Source organism: Microcaecilia unicolor, chromosome 1 (assembly GCF_901765095.1).
Source record: "Microcaecilia unicolor chromosome 1, aMicUni1.1, whole genome shotgun sequence".
NCBI classification, from domain to species: Eukaryota; Metazoa; Chordata; class Amphibia; order Gymnophiona; family Siphonopidae; genus Microcaecilia; species Microcaecilia unicolor.
Window position 1 is genome coordinate 680,055,904 of NC_044031.1, and position 16,325 is coordinate 680,072,228.

The 16,325-nt window shown below is 46.5% G+C and overlaps 1 protein-coding gene across 5 annotated transcripts in view; it reads right to left on the reverse strand.

The window, feature by feature from the left end:
• The window catches only part of PARP6 (poly(ADP-ribose) polymerase family member 6), a 116,885-nt gene that overhangs the window by 53,615 nt on the left and 46,945 nt on the right, over window positions 1-16,325 (reverse strand). For all 5 annotated transcript variants that reach the window (XM_030190369.1, XM_030190368.1, XM_030190372.1 and 2 more), the window contains exons 9-11: window positions 7,556-7,706; window positions 6,209-6,262; window positions 5,494-5,589 (exon numbers count right to left, since the gene is read on the reverse strand). In XM_030190369.1, coding sequence (XP_030046229.1) covers window positions 5,494-5,589; window positions 6,209-6,262; window positions 7,556-7,706 — 301 coding nt within the window. The remainder of the gene's footprint in view (window positions 1-5,493; window positions 5,590-6,208; window positions 6,263-7,555; window positions 7,707-16,325) is intronic.

Sequence of the window (16,325 nt, forward strand, 5' to 3'; positions counted from 1 at the left end):
ATAATAATACACTTTCTGCTTATTTACAAACCAAACTTTTACTGATTTCTGCCCAGTCTTTGTTGAGGCACTAGTCCTCAATTTTACTTTGAACGTTTTTCATTTAATTTGGCTGGAGAAAGGAAATTTTATCTTCCCTTCACGTTACAAATAACTCTCCTCATGCCCTGTGATCGGAGCTGGATCTATATTTACATCTAACCCTCCTCCTGGACAACAAAGAAAAAGCCTACAGCAACCTACATCAATTGCACCATCCAAGGATATCAGAGCCAGAAACTATAAAGTTCATACCTACAATCCAGGAGTTAAAAATTTATTTTAACTCTGTTAGATTACTTAAAACTAAAGTCAACCATCAATCCCTCCGCATTTAAGTCTTCACAGAAATTTACACAGAAGTGCTAAGTACAGCCATTTGTTGCTGTATTGCTGGAAGCCTTGATCTCACAGGCCTTGTTTGTATTTACAATTTTAAAATGGTCTGTCTTTTACATTATTTAAAGCCCTAATCCTGCATTTAAAGCCTTAATCCTGCATTGTTCAACTAGTAAGATTGCTGATCCACAGGGTGGTCTCCACAGGGTGGATTGCACTATCACCCAGTGAAATTTTGCCTAACTAGCTTCTGACACAAAAAATGTGCCATGGTCCCACAGACCATGAGACTTTGAGCATCCCAGTGGTGTATGGGAGAGGAAACCATAAACCACACCAACCAAAGAGAAGGCAAAAGTGCAAGAGGTCAAACACCTACATAACAGTACTTAAAAGATCACCTCATTGCCACATCAAAGTTACTTCCAGCACCCCCAGACCACCCTTAGGAACTATAAGACTGGTGAATGCCAGATCAGCTGCAAAGAAATGCTCGGTGATCCATGATGCCATACATGAACAGCATCTTGACATCCTAGGAATAAGTGAAACCTGGCTAGATGAAAGTGGGGGTTTACCACTGGCTGAACTATGTCCAACAGATTTCAACATCCAACATCAACCAAGACCAGGAAGACGAGGTGCAGGGGTAGCAGTCTTGATTTGGGATACAATCAAACTGCGCAGAATATCCATCCCCCAGCTACATGAATCAGAATCTCTTTTAACCCAATTTGAAGAGAAACCAATCTGGTTGCTCATGGTATACCGAGCACCTTGAAACAACACATTACCTGTGCAAGAACTCCTAGACCTGATTACTCAAGTGACCCTGAATTGCCCTAGGCTGCTGATCATGAGAGATTTCAATCTACACATCGAAACCCCAGATACCACCACAGCTGCCTTTCTGGACACAATGACAGCACTAGGATTTACACAGGTGATTAATTCTCCAAGCCATGAAAAGGGTCACATACTAGACCTGGTATTCTACAAAGGAGTGGATATCCCAGAATTCTGGGATAACAGTATTGAAATAACACCCCCATCATGATGAGACCATTTTCTAATTACATTTTCCCTGAGTGAGCACCTGAAACAAATGGCACCTCCCAGAGTTTGGAAGGAGAATAAGTGACAGTACTGAATAAGAGACAAAAAAAGCTGACCACTGAAATTTCCTAGAGGCCTTGGACTATCCACATGTTGATGACAAGAACTACAGTATCAGAACAGGTTGACATCTGGAATACACAATTAGCCAAGACCTTAGAGGAAACAGCAGCACTAAAAAAGGTCTTATGTCCCACTCACAAACGCTCACCTTGGTTTTCTCCAGAACTTCAGATCCTTAAACGCGAAGGACAGAAACTAGAAAGGAGATGGCTTAAACCTCACTTGGATGAAGACAGGCTAAACTGTAGGAACCACACAACAATGTACTACCAAGCCTTAACAGCAATCAAAAAACAGTATTTCTCTCAATGCATTGCACAGGCTGCCAATTCAACCAAGCAGTTGTTCAATATAGTAAACAGCCTACTGCAACCCCCACAACAGAACCAGCCTGCCCAGTCTAAACTGAACTGCAGTGATTTTGATGCATACTTTGCCAACACAATTAAAAGTCTCCGCCAGGATTTACAGGCAATCCCACCCAGTCCCCAACCAGTTAACCAGGGATGCATAAACTCGCCCCCTCCTGACAGAGACAGATGGGATACTTTTAACCCAATGACAGAAGAGAGCCTTGACAAAATCCTAAGAGACCTTCGACCAACTACCTGCTCCCTCGACCCCTGCCCATCAAAGATAGTGCAGCAGGCAAGTGTGGGCCTCATAGAAGGTGCCATAAACATTGTGAACACCTCTCTTTCTAATGGGCAACTACCAACAGCATTAAAAAGGGCAGAGGATTTGCCCTTTGCTAAAGAAAAACAACCTAGACCAGGACAAACTTGAAAGTTACCAGCCAATATCCAACATCCCATTTCTAGGGAAACTCATAGAACAGTCTGTGTTCAACTTAATGATTGGCTAGAAGAGAGAAACTGGTTAGATCCATGTCCAATCTGGATTCAGACCCGGTTATGGAACAGAAATGGTCCTCATATCCCTACTAGATGATCTTCACAGAAACCGAGACATGGGATTTGCCTCAGTGTTAATACTGCTAGATTTCTCAGCAGCTTTTGACACTGTGGATCATGATATCATGCTAGCACGACTGACAGAAACCGATATCAATGGAACAGTACTTGCATGTTACAGATCCTATCTATCAGACAGGCAACAAACATAATGTTTGGCAGCAACTCATCACCACCATGGACACTGACCTGTGGGGTACCACAAGGATCAATACTGTCACTTATTCTGTTCAATATCTACCTCAAGCCACTAGCTGAGCTGATTCGGTCAATGGACACTCAGTTTTACATCTATGCGCGGATGATGTGCAGCTACTCATACCCATTGAACCTGACTTACCTACAGCCTTGAATAAACTGATTACCAGTCTAATATCAATTCAAGAATGGGCTAAACACAGCAAACTTTGCCTGAACTAGGGTTTACCATTCGTCCGGATTTCCCCGGACATGTCCTCTTTTTGAGGGCCATGTCCGGGGCGTCCGGCGGATTTTGCCTGCACCCACGTTTGTCCGGATTTCTGGACAACGTGGGCGCGGGTGCGGGCAGGCGCATGCATGTGGACGCTGCGATCGGCGCCGTGGGTCTGGTCTCCCGTCCCCTCCCTTCCTTACCATGTTCCCTGGTGGTCTAGTGACGTCTTCGGGGCAGGAAAGAGCCCCCTCTTTCCTGCCCGGAGCGCTGCCTCCCCTGTCTATCATCCTCCTCGGTCTGGCTGGGAATTCAAAATGGCCGCCGAAAGTTGAACTCTCGCGAGGCCGCTTCAACTCTCGGTGGCCATTTTGAATCCCCAGCCAGACCGAGGAGGATGCAGCAGGCAAGGGCAGGCAGCGCTCTGGGCAGGAAAGAAGGGGCTCTTTCCTGCCCCGAAGAGAAGACGCTACTAGACCACCAGGGCTAGATAGTAAGTGAGGGGGGGGGTATGTGAGAGGGGGGGAGGAGACTATGTGACGGGGGGGGGCGGGGAATAGGGGCGGAACGAGGACCCGAAGGGGGTGTGGTGGGGCGGGGCATGAGGCGTGGCGGGGGCGGGGTAGGGGGCGTGACATGTGTCCTCTTTTTCAGAGGACACCAAATAGTAACCCTAGCCTGAACCCAAGTAAAACTGAGCTTCTCTGGGTCCCTAACACAAGTGGACACATACCTGACATCAAAATCCCTTCTGGGAAATACGAACTCCCCCTCAAATCACAAGTCATGAACCTTGGAATAGTTCTCTTACCTATTTAAATAAGTCATCTTATCTAACTATTTTTACTCTCTTACCTATCTATATGTTCCATCTTTGCTTCACTATCAATTAAAATGTTCTTTTACATATTGTGTTGACATTATAAGCAGTATACTATGCCATACTTCGTATTGTTATTTGAATATTTTTACTGCTGTAATTGGCTATTGCTTATGTTTGATCTATTCTTACTGTACACTGCCTTGAGTGAATTCCTTCAAAAACGAGGTAAATAAATCCTAATAAATAAATACATTTGGGAGCTTAAAAGTAATGCTTATAAAATTTAGACCTGCTATTAGTTTGCCTAGATTTATGAGCCTAGTGCTGAAAATCAGTGCTAAGCTCCTAACCTTTTTCCACCCTTGCCTAAATCTGCCCTGTTGCCACCCACTTTTAATGCTCCAAATTATCTCTATTAGGGGTTTGCTACCCCACCCATCATGAACAGATGGATAATAGTAGGCTCAGGCAGACTACGACATGTGGCACAGAAGCATCCACCCTCACAATTGTTGCCCCTACAGAATTCCTTTGCTCCATTACAGCACTGTGATGCTCCAGAAAATAGAACTGAGGTGGAACAAAAAGCAATAAAGGTATCCCAAGAGAAAAGACACCCCAAAGCACTAATAAAGTATCTCATACCAGAAAACTGTTGCTGCTAGAGGATTCCATTATCAGAGGCATTAACTTTGGAACACAGTTCAAGGGGCACAGCAGGGGCATATAAGCTTGTTTTGGCCATCCTCCATCCTGTTCCTTGCTCTGCACCTGGGCAGCTGCACTCCACCCCTCTCCTTCCAGGTTCATAAATTCATCCCCTATAGCCAGCCAAACATAGGAGCCTAAGGGGCTATTATCCCAAAATGTGGTAAAGTTTTGCACTGACCACACGGTCTGTGCCCAAATTCCCATGCAGTAAGTGCAAGGTATGTCTAGGAGGCATTATCTGCATCAGTGAAAGTGCAGGATAAGTGACAAATAAATAAATTAATTAATTAAAATGCGCTAACTGCAATGTGCAGTGCAAATCCATTCCCGATCTCAAACCCACCCATTTCCCACCAAATAACAGGCTATGCAGCTAACACATAAATTAGAGCATGCTCTCATGCCAGGGTAGCAATGATTACACAGCCGTGCCCTAAGTTAGCATGCGCTAAATCCATTAGAACACCTTAGTAAAAGGACCCAAAAGTTTGGAGCCTAAATTATTAAAAAATCAACACCACGTGTTTTGGGGAGTTTGGGAGGGGGGAGTGCTGTTGTTCAAGCAAGTTTTTGGTACTGTATTAAGAGAATCTAATTTTTTAACAGGTTATATTTAAAGTAGTTATGTTCTGTTAATTTATATATTTTGTTTAGATAATAACAAGTTATTGTATTTTTGCTTGTTTATTATACCACACTTTGACATTTTATGTAGGCATGTAATAAATGACCTGTTAAGATCTGGCAAAAAAATTTCTCTGTTCAAGACTAATTTACAGATGAGTATAGAAAACAATTTAATGAACTCAAGGCATCAATATACTTCACTGTCCATCCAATTCAAATCCAAACGTAAGAAAATCCTACTATAAACTGTTTTAAACAATCTATTGTGATAGTACCTACATTCAGAAAAATAATTCCACATATTTCACAGATGCAACTGAATTATACTGGAAGTGGAGTCCAGGAAGGTCCATGGAGGGACAAGACACTAAGAGGTTTTTTTGTTTTACCTTTAGCATAGATCCATTCTGAAAGACATGCTGCTCATCACAGACTACACAGTATTCATTCAGGGTGGGAATCCGCTGCTCAGCATATTTCATGATCTGAATGCATGAGAAGACAGTAGGATCTGAGAGACAGCCTTCTTGGTACAGGTAACACCAATCTCTTCACAGGCATAACCACTTCAGACATTTCTGCACACTCCTGTACTCCTAATATCCAGACAGCCCAAGCAACAACCTTAAACACAGTCGTTCCTTTGCACACTAATACCCCTGTGTCTTCAATATCTACATAGCACTCAGATGAGGGGCTCGCTGCATCGTCTGGAACAGTAAGTCACGAATGTGGGAGAAATAATACAAAGTAGTAGTGGAGTAACTAGCATTCATGTCCCAATTGTAGCTTTGTATCTTCACAATTTCACACATAAATGTGTTCTCTTGGTTATTTATTTATTTATTGCATTTGTATCCCACATTTTCCCACCTTTTTGCAGGCTCAATGTGGCTTACAGTATGCCGTAGTGGCGATCGCCATTTCCGGATTGAGAAATACAAAGTGGTATTGCATTATGTTCATAAATGGTAGAGTAAATTATAGAGTAAATTAGATAATCAGTTCATTTCCGGTGTGAGAAATACGGTGCTAGTGCACTAACGTTCGTTATCATCTCTGACATCCACCTGAAGCCACATAATATTCTGCATTTCAGCTTACCTGAACAAGGAATCCATATTCTAATGTTGGGATGTTTTTGCAGTGCCCACCAACCTGGAGAGAGAGAACAGCACCAACGTGAACTTCCAGGATTCCTGTGTCCACTGATATGACTTCCTGTACCTGCTTCACTCAGAAATTCTATATAAACTGCTTAAAACAGGATCAGAAAATGATGCTCGGTTTATAAATCCATATCTTTCTGGTTCAATTCTTCAGCGTGAAAGAATAAATTGTCAAAGAAGCACCGAACAGTAAAAGTGTGTTTGATTATCAGGGCTGGAAACTAAAGACACAAGTAGGCACACAGAGCTCCTTTTACAAAGCTGTGGTAAAAAGTGGTCCGCGGCAGTGTGGACGTGTCTGTAGGCATTCACTGAGCCATTTTTTTACCGCAACTGGGAAAAAGGCAATTTTTTAATGCCCGGTAAATATTAAAACTAGCGCACGCCTATTTACGGCCTGAGACTTTATCGCCACCCAATGACCTACTGGTAAGGGCTCATGCGCTACCCAACATGGCAACCATGCAGCACACGCCAATGTGGGTGTGCTGCCGGTTACCACCGGGAAAACCCCCATGGTAGAAAATAGAAAATTATTTTCTACTATGAGATTCGGCAAACGCCAAAATTGGAATTACCGCCAGGCGCACGTGCTACCTCAGCAGTAGTGCTAATTGGGCACACACTACCCACACGTTAGCCCTCTTGCTCCTTTGTAAAAAGCCCCACAGCACACATGGACTCTAAATCGTTTCAAATGAATACAGAGCAGGGGCATAGCCAGACCTCACGGTGGGAGTGTCGCCCCCCCCCCCCCCCCCCCCCCACCACCACCTCACCTTCTCGCCGCTTCCCCTCACAAACAAATACCGGACCCCTGCCAGCTGAGTAATAAGGCACAGAGCTAGAAAATAAAGTGTGGATAATTATCTGATTGTGACATGATATGATGTGTGTGAAGGCAGAATGAATCATGTTTATAGTTTATTCACACTTTCTATACCACCCAAGTTGGCCAGCAGATCTTTGGGGGGGGGGGGGCAGTGTACAAAAACTAAAATTTACAAAAAATACAGAACTTCAAGAAAAGAACTACAATCTACTGACTGGAAAGGTAGAATCCTTCAAAATAAAGCAATGGGTTAAGGAGTTAATAAACGGAAAGGAATAAAACAGGGAAAGGTAGGGGAGCAAGGAAGGAAAAACTTGCCAGTGTTGATGATAGATCAGTGGTACTGAAAGGATTAAAGTCATGTGGGTGTTAAGAATAGCATATGGATGCTAGTAATACACAAGAGTAGAGTGGAGTATGTTTAGATGCTGAAATGAGAAAAGGATTTACCTGAGTACTGGGTGGATATCCAAAGACCTCCACTTTAGGGTTCTTCATGGTGCAGGAGATGGATCGGTTCATCAAACGGTTCACTCGAAGATCAGGTACCCCTAATTTGCTCTTTAACATGGAGTCCTGGATGACTGGGAAACTGGGTGATCTAGAAAACAGGGGTAGCATTGGAACTGGTCAAAGATCCCTCAGCAGAAAAAGAGTTGGCAATAGTCAATGTACCATGGAATCAAGAGAATGATGTCCTGGAGGCAAAATAATACCCTACTAGTATTAGTACTATTAGGACATACTGAGTCACTATCAGGCAATGAAATAAAATGGGAGACTTTCTGTTAAAAGAACACAGAGCCCTCCGCGTTAATGGCACAGCTGCTACAGAAACCATTAGTCCATTCACAATACCCCTTCTGCTTCATGGCAAATATATTACAGGCAGAGATGATCAGTACGCCAAGACACAAGCATGCAAATTCTATAAACTTGTGCACCCAACTTTACGCATAAAGCTAGATTCTATATATGGTGCCGAAAAAAGTGCTATTCTATAAGCTGTGCTTAAAGTTCGGCACGGTTTATAGAATAGCACTTACACACGGGAATCGCACCTAACTTTAGGCGTGGCCATTTGCACCAACTGAAACATGGTGCACATGAACATGCCTAAATTAGATTAGGATCCCCATTATTCTATAACATGTGTAACTTGTAGGAACGCCCATAACACCCATGACCCACCCATTTCTGAACCCACATTTTCAGATTGCATGTAAATTTTAGACACAGATCCCTCGCCTAAATTTATGTGCATACATCCCAATTAAATTTAGTGCCAATAACTGCCTGTTAAAAAGCCAATTATTGGCACTAATTAGCTCGTTATTCTATTAAATTGGGTAGACGCGCAATTTTCAGTGACTTTTACAGAATTAGGGAATTGGTGTACAATGTTGCTTGCGCACGTTAGTTGCAGGTGTAACTAAATGAGCTGATAACTGATGTTAAGTAGCAATAATTGGCACCAAGCAGGGGTGTAGCTACGTGGGCCACTGGGGCCTGGGCCCCCGTAGATTTGGCCCTGGACCTCCCTGCCAATGACCCTCTTGACTCCGCCAACCCGCCATTGCCGTCTGCTACCTTTGCTGGCGGGGGACCCCAACCCCCGCCAGCCGAGGTCCTCTTCTTCCTTCGTTCTGTTTCTGAGTCTGACGTCCTGCACGTTGTACAAGCAGGTCGTCAGACTCAGAAACAGAACGAAGAAAGAAGAGGACCTCGGCTGGCGGGAGTTGCGTGCAGGACGTCAGACTCAGAAACAGAACAAAGGAAGAAGAGGACCTCGGCTGGCAGGGGGTTGGGGTCCCCCACCAGCAAAGGTAGGCGACGGTGGGGGAGGGTTGGCGGCGGGAGGGGGGGAGGACGAGAGGGTCGTCGGCAGGGGGCGGGTCAAAGTTGATGGTGGTGGTGGTGGTAGGGGGGGTCAGCAATGGCGGGGGGGGGCTAAAATGTGCCCCCTCACCTCAGGCTCACCCCCCTCCCGCCGAAGTTTGGCTACGCCCCTGGCACCAAGTACTGTTAATTGGTATTAATTGGAACCAGTTAGCAGTTACATCACAACTGAGCTTAGTTGATATTCTATAAAACGTACACACAAAATCAATGACGCGTAACTGCACAGGGTGGGTGGACTGGGGAGGGGAATGGGCAGGTCAGAGGTATGCCCAGGACCTGCGTCTAACTGCCAAAATTAGAAACAAGCACTTACACTCACCTTTTGAACTAGCACAAGTGCTCACGACTAAAGTTAAGGGTGTAAACACAGCCTCACACTAGTATTCTTTAATGGCAGTTCTGCATAGAACCTCTGTTATACAAATGACACTCAAAATTTGGCGCCGAAGAAACAAAAACGAGCCTGAATGATATTCTATAATGGACGTTCTGGGAGCCGCAATCAACTTTGGGAGCGAGGAGTTACACCAACTGCAGCCAAGTGTAAATCCTGGCACGCAAGTTGGGTGCAGATCCGCACTGTTCTATAACGCTGTGCACATTTTAAGGGAACACTCCTGGCCCGCCCATGCCCCTTCCCATGACCACTCCCCCTTTGAAGATCTACACAGAAACACTTAGGCGATGTTCTATAAATGAGCTCATGTTTTCACGTGGATCTGCCGTTTCTGTCCCTATTTGGTGCCTATTTTTATGTGAAGAAAATTCAGCATGGAACTTAGTGACTAACATTCGGCACCATATACAGAATTCCCCATTTAGGGCCAGATTCTATATAAGATGCCTAAAAAATCCATGTGGTAAACGTTTCTGCATAAGTGTATTCTATAAGCGGCACCTAGATTTAGGCACGGTATATAGAATATGCTTAGTTGATATCCCACCGCCTAAAATTATGAGCCTCCATTTACATCTCCATAAAATACCCATTTCCCTGCCCATAGCCATGCCCCTTTTCAACTACGCACGTTAGAATTTAGGTGCAGTTCATTACAGAATACACTTAGTGAGTTGTGTGCATAAATTCTAATTATTGCCAATTAGTGCTCATTATTGCTTAAGTGCTGTTATCCATGCTGATTAGCTTGTTAGGCCAATAAAGTTACACACACTGTTTTAGAATACACCTGCATTTCGGCACAGATCTCTAGGCGCGCTACACAGAATCCAGCAGTTAGTGCCCAAATGTTTAGCACTTATCTTTCAGCGAACCTTTCTCGAATTTAAGAAGGGTAATTTATAACAGGGCACCTACCAAAAGTGTTAAATAAGTTTCTTATTTTACAAAGAAACATTGCCTGCTTTTCTTTAAAAATACCATTATAACTAGCCAAAATCTCACTTGATTTATACCAGCCCACTGGCTGTGCCTTTTGTTAGCAGAACGTATGTAAATGTGTGTGCATACTTGTACACTCTCCCCAAACTCTGCCTATTCACACACCCATCGTTAAAGTCCACGCCATGTGAACAACAAGCGTACTTTAACGTTGGTCATTATTCTGTAAGAGCAGGGCCGGTCTTAGGCAGAGGCGACCGAGGCGGCCGCATAGAGCCCCGCGCCTAAGGGGGCCCCGCGCGGCCTGCCTCAAGTCTGCCTCGCCTCTCCTACCACCGCCAATGCTCGCCTGCCCTCCATGTCCAGCGACGCAACTCTCCAGTCCTCGTTCCCCTGCTCCACCTCCCTCCAGCCGTCTGAGCCCCCCCCTCCCCGACCCGCCAAACGACCCTCGTCTACCACCCGACCCACCGGCACCTCACCTGACCCAGCATTTTTAAAAAAGCTACAAGCGGCAGTGCCTCCTCGCGTCTGTGAAAGAAGAAAAGTCGCTTCGTCCATTGGCCGGCCTTCCCTCATGTCCCGCCCTTGCGGAAGTTACATCAGAGGGCGGGACATGAGGGAAGGCCGGCCAATGGACGAAGCGACTTTTCTTCTTTCACAGACGCGAGGAGGCACTGCCGCTTGTAGCTTTTTAAAAAATGCTGGGTCAGGTGAGGTGCCGGCGGGTCGGGTGGTAGACGAGGGTCGTTTGGCGGGTCGGGGAGGGGGGCTCAGGTGGCTGGAGGGAGGGGATCAGGGGAACGAGGAGAGTCGCGTCACTGGACATGGGTGGAGGGCAGGGGGCACAGGAGGGTCGCTGGACATGGGGGGATAACAGGGGAGAGGGGGTCTGGAAATAGGTGGAGGGCAGGGGGCACAGGAGGGTCGCTGGATATGGGGGGATAGCAGGGGAGGGGGGTCTGGAAATAGGTGGAGGGCAGGGGGCACAGGAGGGTCGCTGGACATGGGGGATAGCAGGGGAGGGGGTTCTGGAAATAGGTGGAGGGCAGGGGGCACAGAAGGGTCGCTGGACATGGGGGGATAGCAGGGGAGGGGGGTTCTGGAAATAGGTGGATGGCAGGGGAGGGCTGGGGGCACAGGAGGGTCGCTGGACAAGGGTGGATGGCAGGGGAGGGGGTTTCTGGACATAGGCTGAGGGCAGGGGCACAGGAGGGTCGCTGGACATGGGTGGATGGCAGGGGAGGGGGGGCTTCTGGACATAGGTGGATGGCAGGGTAGGGCAGGGGGCACAGGAGGGTCACTGGACATGGGTGGATGGCAGGGGAGGGGGTTTTCTGGACATAGGTTGAGGGCAGGGGCACAGGAGGGTCGCTGGACATGGGTCGATGGCAGGGGAGGGGGGTTCTGGACATAGGTTGAGGGCTGGGGGCACAGGAGGGTCGCTGGACATGGGTGGATGGCAGGGGAGGGGGTTTCTGGACATAGGTTGAGGGCAGGGGCACAGGAGGGTCGCTGGACATGGGTGGATGGCAGGGGAGGGGGGCTTCTGAACATAGGTGGATGGCAGGGGAGGGCAGGGGGCACAGGAGGGTCACTGGACATGGGTGGATAGCAGGGGAGGGGGGTCTGGAAATAGGTGGAGGGCAGGGGGCACAGGAGGGTCGCTGGACATGGGGGGATAGCAGGGGAGGGGGGTCTGGAAATAGGTGGAGGGCAGGGGGCACAGAAGGGTCGCTGGACATGGGGGGATAGCAGGGGAGGGGGTTTCTGGAAATAGGTGGATGGCAGGGGAGGGCAGGGGGCACAGGAGGGTCGCTGGACATGGGTGGATGGCAGCGGAGGGGGTTTCTGGACATAGGTTGAGGGCAGGGGCACAGGAGGGTCGCTGGACATGGGTGGATGGCAGGGGAGGGGGGTTCTGGACATAGGTTGAGGGCAGGGGCACAGGGAGGGTCACTGGACATGGGTGGATGGCAGGGGAGGGGGCTTCTGGACATAGGTGGATGGCAGGGGAGGGCAGGGGGCACAGGAGGGTCACTGGACATGGGTGGATGGCAGGGGAGGGGGGCTTCTGGACATAGGTGGATGGCAGAGGAGGGCAGGGGGCACAGGAGGGTCACTGGACATGGGTGGATGGCAGGGGAGGGGGTTTCTGGACATAGGTTGAGGACAGGGGGCACAGGAGGGTCGCTGGACATGGGTGGATGGCAGGGGAGGGGGGTTCTGGACATAGGTTGAGGGCAGGGGGCACAGGAGGGTCATGGACATGGGTGGATGGCAGGGGAGGGGGTTTCTGGACATAGGTTGAGGGCAGGGGCACAGGAGGGTCGCTGGACATGGGTGGATGGCAGGGGAGGGGGGCTTCTGGACATGGGTGGATGGCAGGGGAGGGGGGTTTCTGGACATAGGTGGATGGCAGGGGGGACAGGAGGGTCGCTGGACATGGGTGGATGGAGGAGAGAGAAGAAATGCTGGACATGGATGGAGGCGAGGGAAGAGTGAGGAAGGAGATGAGGTGAGGGAAAAGGAAGAGAGGAGAAAAAGTGCACATGGATATAGAAAATAGGCAGAAGCTGGATCCACTGGACAGTCAAGTCTGCAGAGGACCCAGCTTTTACTTACGGATGTAGGGCAAGAAATGAAGAAGAAAGGCGGAAAGTAAAGAAATAAATGGAAAGGAAGCCCTGGAAACGGAGTTAAGAGGACAGATAGCAGCACTATCGGATACTGAGCCAGCATGATCAGAAAAACAAAGTCACCAGACAACAAAGGTAGAAAAAACTATTTTATTCAGGATTTATTAATTGGAATATGTCAGTTTTTGGAAATGTGCATCTGTGATATTTTTCATGTACGTTTCAATTTTTTTAGTATTGCTGCATGCTGAGTCTGACTTCTTGAGGTAACTTTCCATTTCAGTATTTTGCCTTCATGTGTTTTTCAGGTGTGATCAAGGAAGGTGCAGTATTCTGCTAGCGTATAGTTTGAATCCCTTTTTGTTTGTTTTTTTTTCACTAGGTTGTGCACTGGTGTTTTAGAGCCAGGTGTAATTACAGTTGCCTTTCCACGCCACGCATAAGGTTGTAGCTCGTTCTGTCCTTGGAATTAGTGCTGTTTATGGTTTGTTAAGGTTATGAGTGTGTTTTTGCACAAGTTTGTGTATAGTGTTTTGCAGTGGAGAGATTGTGTGTTGGCCTTACTAAGGTGGCACCAAACATCAGAAAGGGTGTAGAGCCTAAATCATGACACACTACCTCTAAAAGGGTGTTTTGTGGCTCTGCATGAGAATTGTAGTATTATGATCCCTTGCTAGCTTCATATTGTTGACGGTCTGCATTTTCCGTAAGGCTGGTATATTGGTGTATAAGGTATTAATTGTGACAATTTGTTTTTACTTATTTTTTTTCTGTGTGTTGTCAGACAGTTATGGATGACAGACAAGAGTCGGAGTCTTCTTGAGTCAGAGAGCTGTGGTATATATTTTAAAACAATTTTAATACCTTGGTGGTCTATATGTTTTTATATTGTACATTATATTTCACACATCACTTTATTTTATTGTATATCTTTTCATTTCATTTTTATTTTATTGCATATATGGGTTACACAGTAATAGGGGAATTTGAAAGTACTGAATCTTTTCTTAATATTTTTCCTTTATTCTCCTTTGTTATGAGAATTGGAACTACTAATTGTAGTGGACTTGAACTGAATAATTTCTGGGGAGGGGAGGTTTCATGATAGCATTGTGCTTATTATTTCAATCAGTTTTTTTGTACAAGTTTAGCTTCATTTGTCTTTATTTGAAATTTCATAAATAAAAATGTTCTAAAAATGGAATAATCTTATCAATGGGGTGGAGGTAGGGGCGGGGCTACGGTGGGGGGGCGGGGCTACGGTGGGGGCGGGGCTACGATGGGGCGGGGCTAGGATGGGGCCCCACCAAATTGGTCTGCATAGGGCCCCGCACTTGCTAAGACCGGCCCTGTGTAAGAGTAGCTCCTCATGCGTGTAAATGACTAAGGGGCCCTTTTACTAAAGCTTAGCATGCACACTCCACATAACTCTTCCTCTCTATAATTCTCCAATGTGTCTATAACACATGAACCTTATCCGACCACACCAACTCAGTGTATTTCCTTCTCTATCAGAGATGGCGAACGACTCTACGGTACAATGTAAGCCACATTGAGCCTGCAAATAGGTGGGAAAATGTGGGATACAAATGTAACAAATAAATAAATACATAAATACCAGCCGAAGAGAGAGGTGTGACCAGCCAAAGAAAGGGGGTGTTGATGCCCCTGTATAAGTTGTTGGTGAGGCCCCACCTGGAGTATTATGTTCAGTTCTGGAGGCCGTATCTTGCGAAAGATGTAAAAAGAATTGAAGCGGTGCAAAGAAAAGCTACGAGAATGGTATGGGATTTGCGTTACAAGACGTATGAGGAGAGACTTGCGGACCTGAACATGTACACTCTGGAGGAAAGGAGAAACAGGGGTGATATGATACAGACGTTCAAATATTTGAAAGGTATTAATCTGCAAACGAACCTTTTCCGAAGATGCGAAGGCAGTAGAACGAGAGGACATGAAATGAGATTGAAGGGGGCAGACTCCAAGAAAAATGTCAGGAAGTATTTTTTTCACGGAGAGAGTAGTGGATGCTTGGAATGCCCTCCCGCGGGAGGTGGTGGAAACAAAAACGGTAACGGAATTCAAACATGCGTGGGATAAACATAAAGGAATCCTGCTCAGAAGGAATGGATCCTAAGGAGCTTAGACGAGATTGGGTGGCAATGCCGGTGGCGGGAGACGGAGATGATGCTGGGCAGACTTATACGGTCTGTGCCAGAACCGATGGTGGGAGGCGGGACTGATGGTTTGGAGGCGGGGATAGTGCTGGGCAGACTTATACGGTCTGTGCCCGGAAAAGGACAGGTACAAATCAAGGTAAGGTATACACAAAAAGTAGCACATGTGAGTTTATCTTGTTGGGCAGACTGGATGGACCGCGCAGGTCTTTTTCTGCCGTCATCTACTATGTTACTATAAATAATGAATCAGTGCACATTAAATGCTAAGCAGCTCATAGGTATAAAATGGGCTTCTTAGCATTTAGCATGTGGTAATAATGTTAGCACACGTAAAGGTTTAGAAAGAGGCACCATAAAACAGCAAGATTTATGTGCATTGTTAGTGCCTAAAACAAAAGCATGTGGCAGCCAATACATGGCTGGCAGGGATGCTCAAGCCCTGCCAAAGAGTTTCGCTGCCAGAGTCCTGCCCGTGCTGCCTGAACAGCAGGAAGTGGGAAGGATGCTGTAGCCGCCGACGCCAGTATTTCTGCACATGCTCAGTTCATGTACTTGTACTGAGAATGTGCGGAAGGACTGGTGTTGGCCTGCTTCTCAAATAGCACGTGCAGGGCTCTGGCGGTGAAACTTTGGCTGGTGGGGCTAGACTAGCATCTCCACCAGCAAAGGTATGATCCGGAGGAAGGGGGTGGCAGCAATGGCAGCAGTGGGGGGGGGGGGGGGGAGACTGTAAGGAAATGCTTGGCTAACCCCTGAGCCCCGACAAAATCAACTTCTGGCTATTGCCCTTGCCACAGCCAGATGGATAACAGAATACAGAGGGACCACTGTCACCCTTTTGTGGATGACCATCTTTACACAAATTCAGCCAAGAAATTCTAATACATTAACCCCCTCAATATTCAGCCGAAGAAACTGAAATTTTATTTAAATGCCATCTACTACGGTTATTTTATTCTCTCATATTCAGTGCTGGTATCCAGATAGTTTTAATAGTTTAAAATACTTGATATACCACCTTTTCTACATAATCAAAGTGGTTTACAATATACACAAAATAAGAAGAAATATTAAAAAAAGAACTCCATCATAAATAGGAAAAATACATTCAGACTAGCAAAATCACACTGCACACATCCATGAGATCTTCAGTAAGATGC